The following is a 16,125-nucleotide window of genomic DNA, read 5'->3' on the forward strand; positions in this document are numbered from 1 at the left end:
AAGCTGCACCTGTTTACATCCCAGCAGAATCCAACTCCGCAGCCACAAAAAGCCCCCTCGTGCTGTAGCAGGGCTTTGTTGTGGAGCGTCAGACACCAGCCTGGCCGGGGAGCATCCTGCTGCCAGCGGCTGGAGAGAGCACGGGGCGCAGCGCAGGGCTGCGGGGCTCAGCTTCGCGCCCCCAAAATGCTCCCACTCGGCTCCTTTTGGGTTTCCAGCCCTGTGAACCCGAGTCCTGCGCCAGCCGTGGGGCGGCTTTGCAGTGCACAGGAGGGAACGGGACACTGCTCCGGCTCCCCGTGGTCGGGGAAGGGCAGCTTCCTCCCCTCTCCGGCTTTGAACAGCGTGGGGGTTCCTGAAATCCAGGTGTTGAGCCGGGAAACGACGTGTTTCCCAGCACTGCTCTGCAAAGAGGGAGGCTGCGTGCGGGGCTGGGGGGCTGCAGGGCTCGGGGTGTCCCCCAGGAGCCGCCTGCGCCCCGGCTCCCTCCCGGTGCTCGTCAGCAGGCACGACGCACAGCGCTGCCGGCGCAGTGTTGTGCCCCAATGCACCGCGCAGTGTTGTGCCCCAATGCACCGCGCCACCGGCTGTCCCTGCTCCGCAGGGAGCAGAAAATTGCATCTCCCTGGAAAAGAGACATTGCAGCCCCGTCTCTCTCCTTTGAACTCCCCTCATTAAAGCCATCAAACCCCAGTCCTAATCGCTTCACACCTGCAGCGCAGGCTGGGTTTCCAGCAGCCCTCCCCAAGCTGTGCAGCACTCTGGGGCGAGCTCCTGCATCCCCGGCCGTTCCCCCCCGCCTTCGCAATCCGCTTTTTCCTCCCAGGTCTCGGCTGCAGCCAGGCACAGGGTTTCTCTTTGCAGCTGGAAGTTTTCCCCGGATCCGGCTCCCAGCGCTGCAGAGGGGAACCTGCTGGCCCTGGCCCTGCCTGAAATAGCCTTTACCGTTCTTTTTTTTTCTTCTTTGAAAGGTTTATTCTGGTGGGTAACGAGGGGGGAGACCGCTGGGATAGGGGAAAACCACGGAGCAACCCAACCCAGGCAGTTAATGATGAGGGAGGATGCAGTGGCCGCAGCCAGGAGACAAAAATACTGGGAAGAGCCACCAGAAGCATCTTTAAAAAGAAAACCTGTGGCTGGCGGGAGGGGCGGCGGGGCTGGGGGGCAGGAGGCACCCCGATACCTCCGGGCTCCCCAGGGCACTGGGCAGAGGATGGGGGCGAGGGGGCCGCAGCCCTTCCACTGGCATGGGCGCCCCGTGGACCCCCAGCACCTCTGGGTTTGCACCCAGGGGCGATGTACTGGGAGCACTGGGAGCCCTGGGGGGAGCTGGCCCCTGTCCCCCGGCATTGCCGACAAACCACAGCTTGGGGGTGAGGTGCCTGCTGCTTACCAGCACCGGCTGCCCTTCAATATTTAATGATGGCTGAAGCGTGCTTCCCAGGCAGGGGGCTCGCCGCGGGGTTACAAGAAAGCGATGATGGGACTGGGAGAGCTCGGTCTCTGCAGCGGCAGAAATGCACGGGGGGGACAGCAAGGCAGGGGCGACAGGCGTCCCAAATACCCGATGGGGCCCACATGGGACAGGGTCACGGCCCCTGGAGCCGCAGCAGCATCACCCTCGCCCGGCGCTTCCCCGGCCCCGCTCAGCCCCGGCCCTCCTGCGCTCGCCATGAGGTTGGCGCTTGCTCGCGGTGCCCGGCGAGCCCAGGGGAGCTTCCCTGCACACCGCCGAGTGCTGGAAAACGGCGAAGACTGACTAATATTCCCCAAAATCCGGCTTTGTCTTGGTGATTTGTGTTCACGTTTGGCCGATGCAATATTGAACAGATGCCCAGAGGGACTTTGGTACTTAAAAACAACGCACAGGAGGTAAACAGGGAGATTTATTATTTTACTTTTGTGGGTTTGAGATAGTTTATGGCACCGGGCTAATAACTCACAAACCAAAATCTTCATTGATCGGGGGAAACGTTACGTTATCCTCCCCCCGCGCCCGGAGAGGCCGCTCCCCCGCAGCCACCCCCTGCCCCGCTGCCTGCTGGGGAGGGACCCATCCTGGCACAGCCCTGGGGCACAGCCCCACAGCCCACAGCGGGAGGGAAGCAAATCCCCAGTGTCCAGGGCAGCCTCTCGGGAACCCTGTGGTGCTGTGGATTCAATATTACTCGTGCCGGGACTGGCAGCAGGAGTGTCCCCCGCCGCGCTGCCCAGCTCGCAGCATCCCTCCCTCCGGCCTCCTTCTCCCTCCTAATTGCAACGGTGGGACCACAGGTCCCATCCTTCCCCGTTATTGACAGCTAATTAATTGCCTCTTGTCACATTCCCCCAGGGAAGCGTCCACCCCAGCGATCGATCCCTGCTGCTGCTGGGTTTTGGGAGCCTCGACGGCATCCCCATCCCACAGGGGCCGGAGGAGAACCAGCCCGGCACCTCCCGCAGCGGCCGTGCACAGTGCGGCCCTGCGCCGCGGCACCGGGGTGGCCGGGCCGGCGGGCGATGCTCGAGGGCAGCCCATCGGCTGGGCCAGCGGGCGATGCTCCAGGGCAGCCCATCGGCCAGGCTGCGGCCAGGCCAGAGCCCGGCGAGGGGAGAAGCGCAGAGGCGAGCACCCCGGGCCGCTCTCCTGCTGTCTCACGCCGGCATATTTGTGTGATATATACTGTAAATCTGCTTCATCTGAAATTCATGGTTAATGACTGAGGTGCTCTCATCCAGGAAACTCCGCGAGGTTCCGGCTTTTAAGGGAAAAGATGTAGCCGGGCAGGAGTTGACAAGCACCGCAGAGAGCTGCCCCGCTCTCCAGGCACTTAAGTCTCCAAAAGAAACATCAGCCCCCCCAGGAAGGCTGAGATTTATCGGCCCTCAGGGCTGGAATCCCAAACCGTCTCACCCCATGTCCCCCAGCCCATCGTCCCGATCCGAGCTACGATCCCGGAACGACGGGCTGTAACACGGACAGGGAACGCGTGGGCAAAGCTGGCCCGCAGCCCCTCGTTTGGCCGGCGGCGGGGATGCCCGGCAGCACCCTCCGCGCCGGCCCAGGGCAGAACGGGGTGGATTTTCCGCTCTGCCCACCCGCCGGCTGCTGGCACTAAAGGCAAACCGTCGCCATCGGTTGAACTATACGATCGGGAGCCTAATTCAATACACTCAGGCTCAGCGTTGGAGGGCTGAGCATTTAGCTGAAACCCTAAGCCAGCCCTGCAGTAATTTGGCTGGGGAGGAATTGATTTTGACCATCAGCACTTTCTCATTTTCAATAGAGTACGAACGTAACCAGGTTAATTTCTGTTAAGCACATTACCCAGGTACTTTTTGCTCTCCAGCCCAATGATTATGTGTCTGATCTGAAAGATTATAATTGCAACCCAACAGGACACAAACAGTAGTCTGTGATTGAAAGGAACCGGACTGAAAGAAAACCAGCTTCTCTTCTACCTAAAACCCAAACAATCTTCACGTTTCCCTGCTCTCCAAATTTCTTCATGGTTAACGACCACAGGCAATAAAGCAGTTTATGAGATCTGTTCCAATAAGCAAATACGCTCTGATTAATCTCATCTTCCAATACACTACCACGTCACCCAGCTCGCTGGATTAATGCAGTTGCTGCAAGTCTTACTTGGTCCTACGCAAGTTTGAGGTCTGATTTTCTTCTTTACCCAAACCAGCGCTTCTGCCTGCAAAGGGCTTCCCAGCGTGTTGATCCCAGCCCCGCGCTGGTCCCAGCCCCGGGGCTCCCGGCCACGTGGGGCTCCCGGCCACGGCCTCTTTTCCTGCCCCCAGTTTTCATCCCGGTGACAAAGAAGATTTGGCCGTGGGTCTGAGATTCCCAGATGTCAGCACGGCTCTGGGATGGCACGGCAGCGAGCCGGCCCAGCGGGAGCACGGCAAACCAACCCCGTGTGTGCCACCCCTGCTCCCCCCTGCGCTTTCCCCCAAAATCAGCGGTGGGGAAGCGGCCCCACTGCCCGGCTGAGGACGTCCATCCCCCCGCCGCCACCACCCATCCCGGGCTGGGGCCGGGCTGAGCGCAGCCTTGCCTTGTCTCCAGCCCTGCCTGCACATTATTCCTCCTGATCATCGTAACGTTCTTCCGCTTCTAAAGCACCTTTCATCACGAAACAGGATGGAGCGCGGCAGCTGTTGAACAGCATGGAGCTGCGCCGCACAGGCAGGGACGGGCAGGAAGTGGAAGCGGCTCCTGCAGCTGCTGGGACCGCGCAGGAGAGCTGTACTCACGCCACCGCATGCCGGGGCCTTATCGCATCCCCCGGCACGCTCACGGCTCCCTTCTGACACGCAAGACGCCCATGTGGCAGGTTGCACGTGACGGCACCGGTCTGACACGCGGCGGCTGGGGAGGGGCGAGCTCCCCTGCGGGACCACGGGGAGCAGAGCCGCCCTCGGCCGCAGCAGAGCATCGCGCCTTCCCGCCCTCTCCGGCAGCACCTGCACCCGGCGCCAGGACCCGCGGTGCTGCAGGTCCCGGTTGTGGCATTGCAGCTTTGGATCGTGACATTGCACACTCAAGCCACGGCACTGCACGCTCAAGCCACGGCATTGCACACCCAAACCACAGCATTGCACACCCAAGCCATGGCACTACACACCCAAACCACGGCGTTGCACTCTCAAGCCACGGCATTACACTCTCAAGCCATGACATTGCACACCCAAACCACGGCATTGCACTCTCAAGCCATGACATTGCACACCCAAACCACAGCACTGCACACCCAAACCACGGCATTGCACTCTCAAGCCACGGCATTGCACACCCAAACCACGGCATTGCACTCTCAAGCCACGGCATTGCATGTCCAAACCACGGCACTACACACCCAAGCCATGGCATTGTACATCCAAACCATGGCATTGCACGCCCAAGCCACAGCATTGCACACCCATGCTTTGGTGTCGCAGGTCCGGCCACGGCGCCGCATGCCCAGCTCAAGCCGCCGCTGCCCGCGAGCCGGGCGCTGCCGTGGATCAGCCCCGGAGCTGCCCTGCGAGGGTGGGAGACGGAGGCTGCGCCGCGGGGCAGAGGCAGCGAGGGCGGACGTTTAGGGAGGAGGCGCTGATGGATGCCTGGCTCGGGGCCGGCCGGCCCGCAGTCCTGGCTAGCGTGTTCAAGCGCGAGCCGGGCGCGCTGCAGAGCTCGCTTCGGCCCCAGCTTGGGGTCACCCTCCCTCCCCACCCTCCCTCGCAGCGCTGGGGCTCGCTACCTGCGGCGCTGGCGCGCGGGGGCTTGGCTCGCGCCCTGGGGAGCGCGCTGCCGCCTCTGTCGTGCTGGAGCCACAATTATTTTTCTGAGAAATGACATGAACCCCTCCCTTCCGCGCTGCCCCGGCCATCTGGGCAGCCCGAGGAGCCTCATGCCGCGAGGACGCCCGGCCGCCTTCGCAGGGGCACTGGGCCGCGCGCCCTGCGGACCCCGATAACCGCGTCATGCTTGCTGCGGCGGATGGGAGGTAAGCAATGCTGCTCCCCCGCCACCCCTCGACCGGGATCTTCCCCTTTGAAAGGACAAATATAACCGAGATGAGTCAGTTCCTCCGAGCTCCCATCCCCTGTACAATATGTAACTGGAATTTTTCATTTCGGCACTGCAGGGGAGGCATAACTGGAGAAGACAATGGAGTCAGCTACGACCCAAAAAAGCAGTGCCAATTCTGTGTGCATGAGAAATAAAAACATTTTTTAATCTAAAAATAAATTAACTGTAAGTGACAGCAAGAGCAGATCTGCATGTACTCACTGTCAGCCCGCGCAGGACCAGTCCCTGCTCCTGGCGCAGGGCGGCTTTGGGTGAATTCCCCGCTCTTTCAGGCCGGGTTGGGATTCGCAGCAGTGCCACCAAGCCGGGGAGGCACTCGGCACCTGCACCAGGAACCAGGCTCCCAGAGCTGGCATCGGACCCAGAAGCAAATCCACAGAAGCCAGGGAGACCTCTCGGGTTTATTTCATAACTGCATTACGGCAACGAGAAGGGAAAAGAGGCTCCACCGAGCTCAGGGCTTGGCTGGGCCAAGAAACTGCACAAACCCAGAAAAACCATCCAGCTTCCCGTGATTAAATCAAAGGGTAGCGAGTGCGCAAGCGGCCGATGGCCTCATTCTGCAGCTGAGCCCTGGCCACCCCCGTGTCACGGAGCAGAGCAGACACCCGGGGCGGCCTCTGCCCGCAGCCCGCCCTCCTCCCCTGCCGCTCCCCCTCCGCCTGCGCCCAGCGTGCGTTTGGGGGAGACCGGGAGCGACCGAGCGCCCAGGTGTCACGGGAGATCCTCTGGATGCGCCAGGAAATAAAAGGCGGGACACGGCCAGGGCTGCTGCTGCAGCGGCAGCAAGGCGTTTCTCTCAGCCTCCCTTTGCTCCTTTGATCACCTGCGCTAAAAGCGGCGGGACGCCCCTCGCCGCAAAGGGCTCGCAGCCAGCGAGGACAGGACCTAAGGGACAACCTCAGGGCAGAGGGGCCGGCAGCTCCAGAAGGAGCAGGGAGGCATTGGTAAAGCCACGGCCCGAGCACGTAACTCGGGTTTTGACAGCGCGCTGCCCAGTTTACTGCGCAACGACATCAACCACTTCACTGGCTGCTTCTTCCAGAAATCTCCCTGCTTCCAGAAATCTCCCTGCTTCCAGCACCAGTGGTCCCTGTCCCCAGCGCGGTGGCAGCTCGCTCCACGTGCGTGGAAATGTGACGCCTCCCAGCCAAGCCGTGAGGGTTTGGACAAGGCAGGTGAGGGGGGACACCCAAAACCCAAACCACGTCAGGACAATCCTCTCCTTTTTCTTAAGACGTTCTCGACAGGGCTGTATAAAAGCCTTCTGCCTCCCATTCTTTGCCCCAGTCTGCTCGGTTTTACAGCACTGGCTTCACTGGGTTGGGTTTCTTTTTTTTCCCTCTGACTTGACTCCTTGCTGGGTAACAGTGTATTTGATATTTTTAATCACTCAGCATGCATCAGAGTTTGGCAGCGGAAGAAAGTGAAGTTAAAAGAGAACAGAGATCGCTCGCGTTTGCCAGGGCTGCCTGCCATCGCCACAACCCCGCTTCGCTTGTGCTCCATTTCCCTCTGCTGGAAAGTCACGAGCCGCAGCTGACAGGGTCAATTTAAAAAACATATCGTCGGCTGGCAGTTATGAACCTTCTGGGGTTTGGATTGTTTCTTCAAAGAAAAACAAAAGTCCTGAATCCTTCTACCTTTACTGTACAAATATAAGGACGTTACACATACATCCACACAGATGCATGTCGATATCACTGATAAATCCTTATCGCAGATCTACATTTGGCTTTGTAAGGCTGGCAGATCCTGGCCACTGCAGCAGTATTACGGAAATTTTGACTTTCTTTGCTCAGAAGTTGCAGCAAAACCTTTATCGCTTTGTTTTCTATGAGAGCTACAACTTTCTCCCTGAACAAACCTGTTGTGGGTAACCCGAGCGATTCCCGGAGGGGCCGAGTGGACGGACGGCGCAGACAGACGGACGCTGTTTCTTGGTTTCTCATCCTGCACCAGGCTCTACCCCGGATCTCGCCGGTGCCTCCAGGTGAGCTGAGGCACAGCAGAGTTCAGCTGGTCCACGTGCTGCTCCCTTACCCTGACCACGAAGCCTGCGTCACCCCATCGATTCCTTGAAGAAGAGAAAAGGGTTGATTAACAGCGCTCACCGAAGCGCGGAGGCACTTGGAGCCCGCAGCAGGTCGCCTGCCCGGGCGTTACTGTCTGGCATACAGGGGTCATTTAAAGATTGCTTTCCAGACGGCTCCGAGATGCAGCGACAAGGCTTTAAATCTGCCTCCAAAGACAAAAAAGGAGAGCCACCGCTTTTCGTCCGCTTCTCCTCGGCAGACGGGAATTAAGCCCAAACCGCACTGGTGCCGGGTGCCGACCCCAGGCTGGCGCAGGGCAGCAGGGACCGGGGCTCCCGGCGAGGCCGCGGCCGCCTCGCAACAGCCCCCTGCCACCCCGGCTCGTTTTAAATCAGGCAGGGGAAAGGGGAGGCCGCGACTGGAGGCCGTCGCGACAGACCCAGAGACCAGAGGGCGGCGGGGAGCGGAGCTTGAACCCGCTGCAGCTCCGGGGGGGGGGAAACCCCGCAGGCGCCGAGGCGAAGAGCACCGAGGGGCGGTTTCGTGGCTGCGGGGGAGCCCCGGGCCCCGCCGCGGCCGCCTCGGGCGCCTCGGGGGCGGCAGCGGAGCGGGGCAGCGGCACCTCCCGCCCGCCGGGGGGCGCCCGAGCGCCGCCGCAGCTCCCCCGGCAGGAAGTGACGAAAGCGGGAGCGGAAGTGTTTACCGTGGGCGATGGCGATGGCGGCGGCGGTGTCGGCGCTGGGCGGTTTGGGGGATCCCGGTCCCGATGGCGGGGTGAGGCGGCGGCGGGAGGGGAGGAGAGGAGGAGGGGGGCCCCCGACTCCTTCCCAGCGCCGGTGGCTGAGCGTGGGTCGTTTCAGGGCTCCTCGGGCTCGGAGGACGAGGCGAGGCCTGGCACGGCGGCGGCGGCGGCGCAGAAGCGGGAGGAGCGGCTGCGCAAGTTCCGCGAGCTCCACATGAAGCGGGTACGCGGCGGCGGCCGAGCCGGAGCGGGGCCGGGGCCGGTTCCTGCCCGCGCTGCCGCTGATGCGCGGGGAAGCAAAGCGGAGGGGCCGCGGGGAGGCTGGGCCGCCCGCTCCCCGCCCGGGCGAGGGTTCCTTCAGCCCTTCGCCAAACGCAGCGTTTCACCCGGCGCCCTGCCCCGCAGCTCGGTCACGAACCCTTTCCTTCCCAGAACGAGGCTCGCAAGCTGAATCATCAAGAAGTGGTGGAAGAAGATAAAAGACTTAAACTGCCAGCGAACTGGGAAGCCAAGAAAGCGCGGCTGGAGTGGGAGCTGAAGGTGGAGGAGAAAAAGAAGGTAAGGACACAAGTGGAGCTGCCCGTGGCCCTGCCGAGCCCCCCCGGCGCCTGGGCAGCTCGGACAGGCGTCGCCCCCAGCAACTCCCGGTGATCTGAATTATCGCCTGCGCTGGGGGCTGGCTGGACTGACCCGGGTCGTTCCGAGTTTGACGGTTGTTGTTGAAACAAAGTGTTCTTTGGGCTGCGTTAGGAATGCGCAGCCAGAGGAGAAGACTACGAGCGAGTTAAGCTGCTGGAGATCAGCGCGGAGGACGCCGAGAGATGGGAAAGGAAAAAGAAGCGGAAAAACCCAGATCTCGGATTTTCAGGTAACGAGCGCCTTTGTTAGTATTTCAGCTGCAGACTGCACCGCGAAGTCAAGTCCTTCCCCTTGACACCGGTTCCTTTTCTCCCCAAGATTACGCGGCCGCTCAGCTGCGCCAGTACCAGCGCTTAACGCGGCAGATCAAACCGGACCTGGAGCAGTACGAGAAGCTGAAGGAGCAGTAGTAAGTCGCGATTTCAGTCTGGGGCGTTTCTCCGTTATCGGCGAGCGCTGAAGACTTAAACTCAGCCCGTCAGCGCGCGCACATCCCCGCGTGCGCTGCGATATCAACGGGCCTTTTGACGCAATCTTAAAACACGGGGCCTGGTGACCCACTTCGCTGGGAGCGGCACTGGTGGCACTGGTCGGGGTCAGTTCTTCAAACTTGCCCTTGCCGGCTTTGAAGAAATATTTTGTCAATGAGCTTATATTTAATATTGGGAAATATTTTGTCCATTCGCTTATGTTTACTTGCATGCATACGACTCCGGTTCCTCCGAGGCGGCGCGGGTCAGGGACGGGCTGCCCCGCAGCTGAGGACCTGCTGCATTCGCCTTCAGACAGATGTGAATTCCAGCGCGGGGTTCCCCCATTCTTCGTAGGCGTGCGCGCACGCCTGAAATTAATTAACGGCTTGGTGCGGCACCGCCGTGTTCTCGCCTGACCCGCCCTCTGTTGCTCCCCTCCAGCGGCGAGGCGCTCTACCCCACCTCCGACAGCCTGCTCCACGGGACGCACGTGCCGTCCAGGGAAGGGGTGGACCGAATGGTTGCCGATCTCGAGAAACAGTGAGTACAGCCCGCGACGCGGCAGGGCCCGCGACAGCAGCTCTGCGCGATCGCGCCCACGGGCCTCGGCCCCGGTCTGCCACCGCTCTCTTTGTCCGACAGAATTGAGAAGCGCGAGAAGTACAGCCGGAGGCGGCCGTACAACGACGACGCGGACATCGACTACATTAACGAGCGAAACGCCAAGTTCAACAAGAAGGCGGAGAGGTTCTACGGGAAGTACACGGCCGAGATCAAACAGAACCTGGAGAGGGGAACGGCCGTCTGACCCTCGCCCCCACGGCAGCGCGACAGCCTGCGTCTGGAAGCGGGGTGCTGTGGGCAATTTAAGGTTGTATCAGACAGACGCCCCGTAGCCCTCGTTAAGCAGTCCGTAAAGCCCATAGTATAGTGAGTGTAACACAAGTAATCTGCCTAACGGCCTCAGCTGTACATCGCTTTACTTGCGGAATAACCAGCTCGTGCCATTTCGTGTTCTGAATAAACACCAACTCTTTCCACTCAATTTGGAGTAAAGCTCGTCTTTGGCAACGTCCCCGAGCGCGCTCGGCGAGCGGGGAGACGGCAGAAGGCGCGAGGAACGCGCGCGGCCCTTCCGTGACAGACGGTGCCCCCGCCGGGGTGACCCCAGCCAGTCACCTCAAGCTGCCAACGCCTGACGCACGGAGAAGCCAGTGCAAAACTAAAGTTTATTTACTTGAAGTAAACAGTTACACAATGTAAATCAATGTTCAAAATAACAACCACCGAACTGTTGTTAGAAAAAAGTTACCCACCTGTAAGTTCTAGTCCATTAAAGCAATACAAAAATATTTACAAATATACACAAGATTCCCACCTGTGGCTTCTGGATCACTGTGCTCTAGATCTGAAAGAGAAACCTAAGATTCCAAAATTAACATCTCCGAATAAATACTGAGTATTAACAAGCCTTCAACCTGATCAGAAAATTTCACATCTCGCTACTGACGTATGCGCAATGCTGCAGTCAGAGGCAGCGAGAAGAACGTGCTAGCGTGCCCGGAACAGCGCACTTCGGGGTGAGAAGTTTAAAAATGTTTTCTTCTCCTCCTTCTTGACGGGAACCCACTGCCCATAGGGACTTCCCTTCCTGTCCTCTTCTCGGCCCGGAGAAATTGCCGGTTCTTTAACAACATGGCTCGCTGGCTTCTGTAGAACTGGCTTTGCCATTGTATTCTGGAAAAAGAAATTTCCTTTTAAAACGCTAGAACGAGAAGGAATGCGCTAAGACGCGTCAAGGTCCAGGGGTTCATCTGTGCCGGTAAGACAAGTGCTTTCTTCCCAGCTCCCAGCAGACCCGATGCCTACTCAGCATCAACTACGCACGTACCCTTCCCTGCCACAGGATTCAGGGAAGTTCCTTTTTCCTTAGTTCTGCGTTATTAAACCACATCCAAACACGTAACTTGAAATGAGTTCTGGTGTAAACCAGTGCTGGCATAAACCAGTCCTGGCACCCCCTTCTGAGCCTGCGCTGCAGGGCAGGCATTCAACGTTACCGAGCACCGAAAGGCAAACACGCTGCTGTAGGGCTGACAGGGCTCTGCTGCTGAGCTGACTCCTCCGGGGAAGCAATCATCAAACCATGAAATTCAACTCGTTACTGTGAGCAAGACCTTCCACCTGGCAGCCGGGGCTGGGGAGGGCCCAGCGCAGCAGGGAGGAAGGACTGGACGTCCACCTGGGGAAGCGGCACTTACGTTAGGGCTGAAAGAAATGCTCCTCTGCGCGGTCGCTCTCTCCATTGCGCTCTTGGGCCTGTCCTCCCCGAGGCTTCTGGGTTGCTAGAGAAGAGCACGCACAGCGTCAGCGGGCGGAGGCGTTATTCCGCGCACGTCAAGGCAGTCACTACAGAGCATAAACTTTCGGTAGAGTTCTTTCAGATATTTACATCAAAAGTAGCTGTAAGCTACTAAATACGCCAACAGATCAATGTTGAACTCAATTTGAAGAACATTCCATGTTTTTATCGATGCCAATTCACGTGTGACCTGACAGCCACGCCCCAGTTACAGTTTTAAGGATTTGGAGCATGGGCTGCCATACAACAAAGTGTAGCGGTAGAGTAAGTCGCATTAAGCTCTGCGTCTCTGTCCTGCAGAGCTTTGGATAACAACAGTTAACTTATCTGCAAGTGATGCAGGCCTCTTCTTCTGTACTCTCTCAACATCTGGAATATATTGCATACATTATGAAAGGGATGCCTGTACCATTTGTCTAAAACCCTCAGTAAATTTACTTCCCTTTGAAATAGCAGTATGGAGCGATGTAAGAGTCATCGCAGTTTATAATTTACCACGCATCAGGTTAACGCACCGTAACAACAGAGCCAAACTAAAATTCAAATTCAGTTTAAGCTGCTCGAGTCTCTCCCTCCCTTAAATGCACAGCAGCTACAGCCCACAAGTCCCTTAATTACCAACAGATTTTCTTCATCATGTCTGGAACCATAGTCATGATTTCTATAAGACAGAAATAAAGTATGTAAAATGCATTGTGTGCTTGGGTATGTAATTTCTGGGAAACAAGTTTGTCGCACATGAAAAGCTTTCAACAGTTAAAAAGGGTAGAAAGATTTAACCTTTTAAAAAACCACACTATTCACTAGGAGACTCCTTGGTTTAGGTCAGAAACACATAAACTTGTCTAAGAAACGGGCAAGAACAGACTACATCCACCTCTGCTTCCCGGCCGATTGCTAGGGGACACCTGCGTGCACGCAGGGGATCAACGCCTCGTCAGCGTCCACCGCGCTTTCAGCTTCGCACGAAGCTACAGCCGTTTCTAGAGCAGATTTTAGCATTCTGGTAAATCTGAAGTTTTTGTTCAAGGGTTTGAATTCATAATCGCAAACTCCACAGTTAAAATCTAGAACACATCCATGCAGACGACAAGTTTTAAGAGCGTTTACCTTTTCACTGAGAACACTCCAGTCCATACTTACCTCAGCTGACTCTCCAGGGTCTTCATGCTCTTGTTTTTCATTTTTTATCTCTTTGGAAGGAGTGAGGACCTTCAAGCTTGCTGGCAAGACTATGTTATCTGTTCCCAAAGCTTTTGCAGCATTAGCTTTAGCGATTTCCAGTAGCTCCCTCTTGTCTGTAACAGGAAAAGAAGCGTCACTCTCATGTTTCAGTCAACACGTACCTACTCACGCAAGCCTAAAACCTGCAGGTTTGCTATCACCCCATGTACGCAAGCATCAGCTGCGATGAGTTTTCCTCAGAACTTGGAAGAGTTAGCTTCAGCTGAAGGGCGTATAAGAATACGTACTGAACTACTACACTTTTTTTTTTTTTTAAACATTTTTGTAACAAGAGATTTTTCTTCCACATTGCCATTATCGGTTATGCTCTATAAAGCAAGTAAACAGATGAGAATTTGAGTGGTTAAAATAAATATAAAAGATATGTTTTGAGGTTCTCACACAATGAGTGTCTCATTAAAAGTACCTTTTTCACTCAAATGGAGAGGTGACCTACTCCGAGACCTTGTTCGTGACCTGCTTCTCCAGCTCCTGTAAGCCTCAGGATATATTGTTCGCCCAAATCCGTAATATCTTCGGCCTCTTGAACGCGATCTGCTTCTCGAATAGGACCTTCTGTAATACGATCTTCCACGAGACCACGACCTACTGCGGGACCTGTACCTCGGAGGAGAGCGGTGGTACCTCCTGTAGTGCCTGGCGTGGTACCGTCCTCGGTACCTCACGTAGCCACGCGATCTCGACCGGCTTCTGGAATACGAACGAGAGTATCTTCTGTACCGTCGGGACCCGTTTCTTCTAGCCCATGACCTGGATCTGGACCTGGATCGGCTGCAACTCCTGGAAGAAGCTGAGGAGGAACTACTTGAACTGGACCGTGAACTGCTAGAGGATCTGCTAGATGACCTTGTTGATGACCTATCACAACTTCTCTGGGATCGCAAAGACGACTCTCTTTTCTTGGGTGAGCTGAGGGTTAAGTCATCCATGAAGCCTGTCATATCATCAGTTTTCCTAACCACCATTTTCTCCATGCAGGTACTTTCAGAAGCTGGTTCCGTTTTTATTGTTGTTCTGCAATACCCAGTCTCTGTTCCTGTGGTGGGTGGGGAAGGGGAAACTAATCATTTATACACATCGAGTCGTTTATACAGCAACAACAAACATTGTGACACTAAAAGTTCAAGGATAATTAAACACACCAGCAATTCTCATCCAGTTTATCAGCATGTTTTGCACATGACAATTTGAAGTTTCATTTCCTCTCCTGTAGTCAGTCTTTTATACGAAATAAAAAAGGCTTCAGTTTCAACCATGAGCAGCTCTGTGTGGGATTCTGAAGGGAGGTTTGTTTGTGTGGGTTTTAAGTTCCATACCCTTCGCTTGCTAGCTAAACACACACCTCGTGTGAAAAGGACGCGAGTTAATACTTTTTTTTTCCTCCAAACAGAATTTTCAAGGTATTTTATCTTCAATCTATTTTAAATGCAGCCTATTGCACCTACGATGCAAAATAACCATTTGCCTTCTAGATCAGTACAAATTGAATAGTTTTCTTCTGCAGTTCTATGGAGGTTAAGTTTTACTGCTTTCCTCCAACAGCGTGTGTGTGGGGAAAATACCTTCAAGGCACAAAGCAGCCACTTCAAGATCTTGACTGTATCACATGACCAAACTATCTGCACAGAGCTACACACGTCCCAGCAGCGCACGCAGCAAGCTGCTATTAAAAACATTCTACGTAACTAGTGAAAAATACAGCTAATGATTCACTGGATACGACTTGTAAAGAATGTAACGCTTGTTACGGTTATATATTAATTAAAATGGCTGTCCCTCTTTAGTGGCAGCCATTTTATATCTACAAAGGTTACTGTATTCCAGGGTGTAACTATCTTATCAGCAGTACTTAAACCCTGAGTTACACCACCACTTTACAGTTTAAGGAAGCTTGCTTTATCACAAAATTTCTATTCAGTGCTCATGGCAAACCAAAAAGTTACCAACCAAACCTTAAAGCCTTACGGAAACTGATCGAGGGTACTAAGTGCTACACCAGTTTGTAAGAAGCGTTCCCCTTGCTGCTACTAAAGCTGAAGTTTCACCGCTTCACCTCTAAACAAGGGCCAAGGTCACAAGCGCGATACAGGGCACGGCTGAGACGGAACAAGGGATTAACTCCCATCTCAGCCCCCGCCTCCCACCGCTACGCTACCGAGACACCCGCAGGCAGCGGGCGCTCCGCACCCACTCCGGCGCGGCCGGCCTTCCCCGGCGAACGGCGCAGGAAGCCCCGGGCCCCCCGCCCACTCACGGGCACTCACCGCTGGGAGCCGCCGGACACCCCCGGGGCTGGTTCCCGTGAGACACCAGGGCGCTCCTGTAACAGAGAAACGGGAATAACGCGCGTCCTGCGTTCAACGGGAGACGAGGAACGGCCTCTGCCCTGCCGCCCCGCCGAACAACCGCCCTTGCCGAGCTGACCCCAGCCCCCGCGGCGCCCCACCGCTCACCAGCTCCGGCCCGCCGGGCTGCCCCCGCGGCGCCCCACCGCTCACCGGCTCCGGCCCGCCGGGCTTCCCCCGCGGCGCCCCACCGCTCACCGGCTCCGGCCCGCCGGGCTTCCCCCGCGGCGCCCCACCGCTCACCGGCTCCGGCCCGCCGGGCTTCCCCCGCGGCGCCCCACCGCTCACCGGCTCCGGCCCGCCGGGCTTCCCCCGCGGCGCCCCACCGCTCACCGGCTCCGGCCCGCCGGGCTTCCCCCGCGGCGCCCCACCGCTCACCGGCTCCGGCCCGCCGGGCTTCCCCCGCGGCGCCCCACCGCTCACCGGCTCCGGCCCGCCGGGCTTCCCCCGCGGCGCCCCACCACCCGCCCCACCGCTCACCGGCTCCAGCCCGCCGGGCTTCCCCCGCAGGGATCCTGCTCCAGCGGCGACGCCTGAGGAGACAAGCCCGCTTCGTGAGTCACCCCCATAGCGACCGGCCAGGCTCCTTCCGCGCAGGACGCAGCCACCGCTCCCGCCTCCCGCCGGCGACTGAGGGACGGAGCCCAGAACCTTCCAGAGCCGCCCCGCCCCGCCCCGTTACGCAACGGGCAGCCAGGGCGCACGCGCAGAGGGCGCGCG

General features: G+C 57.6%; 2 protein-coding genes across 2 annotated transcripts; one reads left to right on the forward strand and one right to left on the reverse strand.

The window, feature by feature from the left end:
- The first annotated feature begins 8,258 nt into the window (after positions 1 to 8,258).
- Positions 8,259 to 10,498, forward strand: SYF2 (SYF2 pre-mRNA splicing factor). The gene is made up of 7 exons (XM_087761264.1): positions 8,259 to 8,373; positions 8,460 to 8,564; positions 8,774 to 8,899; positions 9,092 to 9,209; positions 9,299 to 9,389; positions 9,895 to 9,993; positions 10,096 to 10,498. Exons 1-7 carry the CDS (start codon positions 8,311 to 8,313, stop codon positions 10,259 to 10,261), a joined length of 768 nt encoding a protein of 255 aa, XP_087617390.1. The 5' UTR covers positions 8,259 to 8,310; the 3' UTR covers positions 10,262 to 10,498.
- A 165-nt stretch (positions 10,499 to 10,663) lies between these two features.
- On the reverse strand, positions 10,664 to 16,098 carry RSRP1 (arginine and serine rich protein 1). Its single transcript, XM_087761262.1, has 6 exons — positions 15,886 to 16,098; positions 15,325 to 15,380; positions 13,467 to 14,096; positions 12,959 to 13,113; positions 11,715 to 11,798; positions 10,664 to 11,190 (listed from the first exon to the last, which is right to left on the reverse strand). The coding sequence occupies exons 1-6, from the start codon at positions 15,972 to 15,974 to the stop codon at positions 11,005 to 11,007; spliced, it is 1,200 nt and encodes a 399-aa protein (XP_087617388.1). The 5' UTR covers positions 15,975 to 16,098; the 3' UTR covers positions 10,664 to 11,004.
- Between the last annotated feature and the right edge of the window lie 27 nt (positions 16,099 to 16,125).

The sequence above is a fragment of the Nipponia nippon genome, unplaced genomic scaffold, assembly GCF_047370975.1.
Source record: "Nipponia nippon isolate SJK-2023a ecotype South Korea unplaced genomic scaffold, ASM4737097v1 scaffold_23, whole genome shotgun sequence".
Lineage (NCBI taxonomy): Eukaryota > Metazoa > Chordata > Aves > Pelecaniformes > Threskiornithidae > Nipponia > Nipponia nippon.